The sequence below is a fragment of the Anolis sagrei genome, chromosome 3 (genome assembly GCF_037176765.1).
Source record: "Anolis sagrei isolate rAnoSag1 chromosome 3, rAnoSag1.mat, whole genome shotgun sequence".
Lineage (NCBI taxonomy): Eukaryota > Metazoa > Chordata > Lepidosauria > Squamata > Dactyloidae > Anolis > Anolis sagrei.
Window position 1 is genome coordinate 234,913,703 of NC_090023.1, and position 6,989 is coordinate 234,920,691.

At 37.7% G+C, this 6,989-nt stretch overlaps 1 protein-coding gene across 5 annotated transcripts in view; it reads left to right on the forward strand.

Moving 5' to 3' along the window:
* Positions 1-6,722, forward strand: part of NYAP2 (neuronal tyrosine-phosphorylated phosphoinositide-3-kinase adaptor 2) — a 171,783-nt gene extending 165,061 nt beyond the window's left edge. For 3 of the 5 annotated variants that reach the window (XM_060767861.2, XM_060767862.2, XM_067465965.1), the window contains one exon: positions 896-6,721. In XM_060767861.2, the coding sequence (XP_060623844.2) occupies positions 896-1,123 (228 nt within the window). In that variant the 3' untranslated portion in view covers positions 1,124-6,721. Of the gene's footprint in view, positions 1-895 lie in introns of all 5 variants that reach the window. The other 2 variants (XM_067465964.1, XM_060767865.2) reach the window with 1 other exon arrangement.
* The last annotated feature ends 267 nt before the right edge of the window (positions 6,723-6,989 follow it).

The window sequence follows — 6,989 nt, forward strand, 5'->3', positions numbered from 1 at the left end:
AAAATAAATCTAGTGGTGTCTTCCCATTTTGGACATATGCTTCAATGTGCAGGGTGTAATGAATTGAGCAGTATTTGCATTCATAGTGCTCACCAAAGTATTGCTTCAACCTCATGTCAAATTGGCCTGAAAAGATGTATGTGAGGATAGTTATTTGCCTTATACCAATAAAAATCTGGCACACATAAGAGTAGAATTGGATGACAATGTCATTGAGACCCAACAATGAATCGCTTGAATTACCTTTCATTTATAGATGCACAATATTCTAATAAAAGCAGGTGGGGTCTCTGAAGATGTTTTGGATGTATGTTGTAGATGTTTTTCTAGTCAATTGAGCTTGCTCTCAGATAAATGGGCATTGGATGGCAGATTGAAACACTGTATAACTGAAACTGTTCATCACATGGCAAATTTTCCTCCACGAGTTATGACTACACATGGAAAATTCTCTTTTGTATACAGCTCTGCACATTTTGGACTTTTAATAGTAAGAGGAAGGTGTCTTTTTAGCTTACCTTTCTCTTTGGTCCTTCACCCAAAGTCTTACACGGGTCAATCTAGTACTGATTTTACAATCGAATGAGGTATTCATACAATGTTTTGGGATGGGGGGTTATAGGTGAACACTTCTAGAGGAATGTAGATTTGAACAGGATGGTTTGTATGATGCCATAAGCATTTCATTGGGTCTATTTATTGGTATTAGGGTGGAAATTACATGTTCCGTATTATAGTCTGTTGAGTGGTGTGGTGTTTGTGTTTTGTTCCTCATATTTTTCTTCATCAGTTAATAATCTTGTTGCTCTAAGACCTTTGTGAATACTTCCTGATTCTTTTAAGGGTCCAACATTATACTTCATCTGTGGTTAAATTCTTGTACCTTTTAAAATAGGTGACGTGTATGCAGTGGTTACATGGCGATCATACAATGCTGGAAATGATTGAGAAAAAACGTTGCCTCTGCAAGGAAATCAAGGCACGGCAGAAGTCGGAGAAAGGACTTTGCAAACAGGACAGTATGCCAATCTTACCAAGTTGGAAGAAGAACACAGGGTCCAAGAAATACAGCCCCCCTCCATATTCCAAGCAACAGACTGTTTTCTGGGATACGGCAATATGAAATGAACATGAGGGTTTATCTTCCACACGTCGCAATGTGCACTGTCAGCCTACCTTCCTCATAAGGCAGTATCTGGTACCTAATTTCAGGTGAAGGTCTACCTAGGAATAATGCTTACTGGAGTGGTATCCACATGTCAATCAAGAGAGAAATCTATGTCTACCACGGAGCAAAGGCATGCACATTTTTGAGGATTCTTTGCCTGAAGAAAAATAGTAAAATGTAAATATTTTGCCAATCTCCTTTGGAAAAAAACAGAGTTATTATACTCTTTATAATGCAAACATGTAAGAAGAATTTTACTCATATACTGTTTTAATGGTTTTCAATGTGTTATCTTTATGCTTTCTTAAAAAAAGAAAAGAAGTTGTCTCACCTGCCTAATTTTTCAGCCTAAATCCAAATTCCTAATCCCAACTAGAGTTGCCACATTGAATCAGTTGCTAAATGGCACAGCAACATGTATATGTATCCCATTGAGTAGGGTTTGCTCAGGTTGGGACTAGCCATTGGATTCAGGCCTTAGTGTCTTTACAAAAGCATGCAGTTGTACATTTTTGGATTAACAGTAAGTTGTTTGAATCAAACTGGTGCTAGGGCTATAAATATATCATTCGTTAGAAGAATTTACTACAAACGCCTTTCAGCAGGGGCTGGACAGAACGGCAAAGAATGCAGGTTAAACAGTATTCACTTGGAAATCCAAAATACATTAGCAATGTGTTGTTCTGCACATTTTATGGAAAGTATATTTGCTATTCTATAATTGTATTAATAGGGCATCAGAAATATCGGCTGTTTACAAAGTATGCTCTGCAACCTTCCTACATCAGCTTCACCCACATAGCTTACTACTATTGCTTAGCCAGGGTCACCAAGAGGCCCCAATCCCAAAAACCTTGTTTAAGGATTTTTACTACCTAACAGCACTTGGTACCTCTTAGAGGGAATATTTGGTAAAAGTGGGTTCTTACTCATCCCACTCTCCAAAAATGTTACCAGAACTGTCAACTATGTTTAATGGCCTTCATTTCAGGATGGGGACATTTGAAATCTTAAGGAACATAAGTTTGTATAATATAAATTTAAAAAATGGTGAATGTCTTGAGTGATGCTGATAAACTAGGCTGGTTTAACAAGCAAACTAAATTAACTGCAGAAAATTTTATATTCAGTGGAGTATTATTCTTTCTTCTGTTCAGATAATTTGTGGAGACCAGGGTTCACTGTGACTAAGGACTGTACATCACATGATTCATTTATTCTTTATTCATTTAGCAGGTTGAAATTGTGATAGTGCAGCTGTATTTCCCATCCTCATTTGTCGTGGTCCCTGAAAGTAAGGTAACAATCTGTTCACAATTTTCATATTACTTCTGTAATATATTGTATTCTGTGTCCAATTAGAATGAGTTAATGTTAAGTCTCACTAAAGTCAATGGGAAAGGTTGACTTCATCTTGGAAAGTTTGACCCTTTGAACTGGGTCTGTAAAGCACATTTCTCTCAAGAGATCATTGTTGAATTCCTGGTTGATCCTGTAATTGGGTCATAGTCCTCTGTGACATCACACCCATCTAACTAGACAATATAATGTCATGACCAAAGAATTATGACCTCTTGGTTTTAACAGGAGAAAGAGATGGTTTATATGCTGTACATGAGGGTGAGATCTGTGCATTAAAGTATCTTCCAGAAGGCACTGTGTAGGATAAGATTTTGAAAAAGATCCATATTGCAGTAGAGTTGATGTGATCACATATATTTTATATATTAAAATTTTTTATCTATGCTTCTAAAAGTTTGGTAGCATGAAAAGGTTTCTCTTTTAAAAATCATTTAAAATATTATATTCTCAGAGAAGAAGAAAATGTGTCATTTGAATTTATTGTCATATTGGCTTTTTCTTTTAAAATAATATTGACAGCAATGCCACAAGTGTGAATGCTGATCAATAAAACCAAATAAATAAATAAATAAATTAGTGGGTTATTTTGTAATCTATATTGCTACAATTGACTATTACTTTATCAATAGTAGTTTCTTTCCAGATTGAAATAAAAAATAAAGTTTTTAAATATTTTATAACTAATGTATATTTTGATGTCCAAATTGATGATTTCTGTATCAGATTTTTAAAAAAGGTGGAAGTTTATAAGTGTGAATAGTAGCTATTTATGGAACGTTATTTATGTTTTATCAGTGTAAGGACACAGGCACTCGTATATGTTCAAATTGCCATGATGTGCATATGCAACAGCTGAAAGTGGTATATTGTTCAGTCGCTAATGTACAGGTGCTCCCATGACCCAAGAAAGAAAATCAAGTACAAACATTATGGCAGAAATCTTTAACTTTTGTAGGGAAAAAGTTATATGCAAAAGAAAAGGCCATTCTTAAGAAAGAAATATGCTGAAATTGCTACTTGGAGATTTTGCAAAATTTCTAGCTCTCCAATCTGGAGACTTGACTGTGTGAAGTTTAGGATAAGGCAGAGTTTTCAAAGGATTGGTCCTTCTAAGAATAATCCTATTTTTCTTGCTGCGTTTTAGAATTCAACTATGATGAGATGTACTTGAGCTTCAAAGGTCCTTGAGTCAGGGAGCAAATATTCATAGTTTTAACAGTCACCTCAAATAGAAAGCTAGTATGGTACTGCCTGGATTCTTTCTGTCTTGGATATTAGTCTCAGTTACAAATATACTCAGTGCTCCATCCCTACTTCTACCCCAGGGGTCCTCAAACTTTTTAAACAGAGGGCCAGGTCACAGTCCCTCAAACTGTTGGAGAGCCAGATTATAATTTGAAGAAAAAAAAACATGAACGAATTCCTATGCACACTGCACAAATCTTATTTGTAGTGCAAAAAACACTTAAAATACAATAATTAAAATGAAGAACAATTTTAACAAATATAAACTTATTAGTATTTCGGTGGGAAGTGTGGGACTGCTTTTGGCTGATGAGATAGGATTGTTGATGTTGTGTGCTTTAGAGTCGTTTCAGACAGGTTGACCCTGAGCGAGGGCTGGGTAAATGACCTTGGAGGGCCATATCCGGCCCCTGGGTCTTAGTTTGAGGACCTCTATTCTACCCAACTGCTTGCTACAAAATCTATCATCTCTCCAACCTTTGTATTTTCCCATCATTCGCTTCCTCCACAATTGAATTTCTATGGTTCTCCTCCTATTAAGAATGAAAATAATATTCAAAATATTCGCAAAATGGCTAAAAAAATCATGTTTTTAGAATGTGGAGAAAACTTGATGAGAAAACCCCTAGGCTTATGAGACTCTGTTGCAGTTCAGAAATAATTCTGTACAAATTTGCACATGGCTGGTTTATGCAGGAAATAGCATTTTCCACACAACAAATAATGTTCAACACAGGAAACAAAATAGCCATTTGAGATTTTGTGCAGAAAACCCTTTGCAAAGGTTTCAAAGGCTTTCACTCACTGGGAAGAAAAATGTTAGTTACTTCTTGCTTAAAGAGGAACTAAGTGAAGATTTATATTCCTGCCTCCTATTCACTCCCACATGGTCACATGGTCAGGAGTAGACCTGGGGGGAAAACACATCTGTATGCATCCAAGATGGAAAGGACAAAAGTTTGTTTCTTCACACTCCCTTCTGTAGTAATTGGCTCAAATTATCTTGAAGCAAATCTTATGTTCTGTAAAACCTCAATGACCCATAAGCGAGGTCCCTGTTCACCTCCTCAATATTTCCTATTTATCTTGTTATCAGTGGAACTGTCAGCAAGAGAGAGAAGGTTTTCCCATGCATTCCTCTTTGTTATGGTGCTGTTATTAACAGAATAATGACCAACCAACTAGGAGCACTAGAAAATGTACTATTCTAAATGGCCATTAAGGAGCCCCCGGTGGCGCAGTGGGTTAAAGCACTGAGCTGCTGAGCTTGTTGATCGAAAGGTCACAGGTTCGATTCCGGGGAGCGGCATGAGCTTCCGCTGTCAGCCCTAGCTTCTGCTAACCTAGCAGTTTGAAAACATGCAAATGTGAGTAGATCAATAGGTACCGCTCCGGCGGGAAGGTAACGGCGCTCCATGCAGTCATGACCTTGGAGGTGTCTACGGACAACGCTGGCTCTTCGGCTTAGAAATGGAGATGAGCACCACCACCCAGAGTCAGACATGACTGGACTTAATGTCAGGGGACTACCTTTACCTTTACCTTAAATGGTCATTATACATATCAAGAGTAGTGAAAAAATGGCAATTCTTGAGTATGTGTGGCTATGTCAGAAGCACATATTTGCTGCTACAGAGAGGTTTCCCTCTTCCCACTAGAAACCACCAGCCATAAATTGATTTGATGGAATGGGGTTTGGAAGATTATAGGAGAAAATGATGGGATTGGGCTCCACTGATCTCCAAGTCAAGGTTTGATGGGCTCCTTTACAACATAGATTTGACTCAGGATAATTTTAGCTATTTCCCTATTTTAGAAATTCAAGGCAGTCTGGGATTTTAAAATGTACATCCCTTTGGAAATACTACCCATGATAGAAAGACATAGGTAACTACTCCATAAGCGGGGGATATTCCTACTCCTGATTTTACAGGTAATCTCCCATCTAGCATTGTTAGATGGAGGTTGGTAAGTGACCCAAGAAAAATCAGCTAAGATTTGACCTTTTCTTTAAGGAAAATTAAAATTCTACTGGTTTTAAAATTCTACTGGTTGCATGTTTAACATCATAAAGTCCTTAGCTGCATAAAGCAATTTTTATTTAAGCGCATAGAAAACAAACAAAAGACAAGCCTTGAGTAGGTCATTGTTACCAAGTGTCTTATACTAGCAATGTAACCAGCACTGCACCGTTTAATCAGTTACTATCAGTTTCATTATTGTGAATCCATATAAATGAATTCTGGGATTTTTAATTTAGTGACCTGCTTAGAATTATTTCCAGTAGAACTCTATATAACTTCCTTGATCTGCAGATCACAAGACAGTGAGAAAGGGGATTGAATCAGGGTACTTGATTTCTATATATGGAATAGAGCAGTTCAAGAGATATCACATAGATCTAACTGTGTAGTGAAGTTATACTTAGAGTTTCCAACTTTAGGCCTAAAGTGTCCAGCGAAACAAATGTTCCCCACCACTAGTTTGGAAAAGATCCCAATGACCAAGTCCACTGATTTAAACTAGCAACAGTAATTTTGTCATTCTGAGGTTATACAGTTTCATATTTGTGACTGTCCGTGATACAGATAAGCACCCAAGTTGAATGAGCATGGCTGGTCATCACATTTAGCTGCCAGAGGCAAAAAAGCCAGATGTTACCTCCTCTCGATTGGCATACAAAAGCCATTTGGGCTGGTAATAAAATATTTTTAATATGAGTGACAACATTCTTCACCACACCTGAAGGCAACAAGAGAGGTTAGAAGGCTTAGGACCTAGCTGTTTCCTTCAACAGCCTGCTACTGCTTCACAGCAGGTAATAGGAGAGTCAGCACTGGGTTGTTTTAGGTTTTTTGGACTCTATGGCCATGTTCTAGAAACATTCTCTCCTGACGTTTCACCTGCATCTATGGCAGGCATCCTCAGAAGTTGTGAGGTCCTCACAATCTCTGAGGATGCCTGCCATAGATGCAAGTGAAACATCAGGAGAGAATGCTTTGAGAACATGGCCATACAGCCCAAAAAACCTACAACAACCCAGTGATTCTGTCCATGAAAGCCTTCGACAACACAGAGTCAGCACTTTCAGCCTTGTAGCTGTGTGAGCATTTATCACTACTTGTTATCCTCTCCCATGTCCCAATAACTTCATTTTTTATTGAGAAGGTCAGGGAGCACATTTGAGTCACTGAGGAGTCTCAGGTATTCCTGT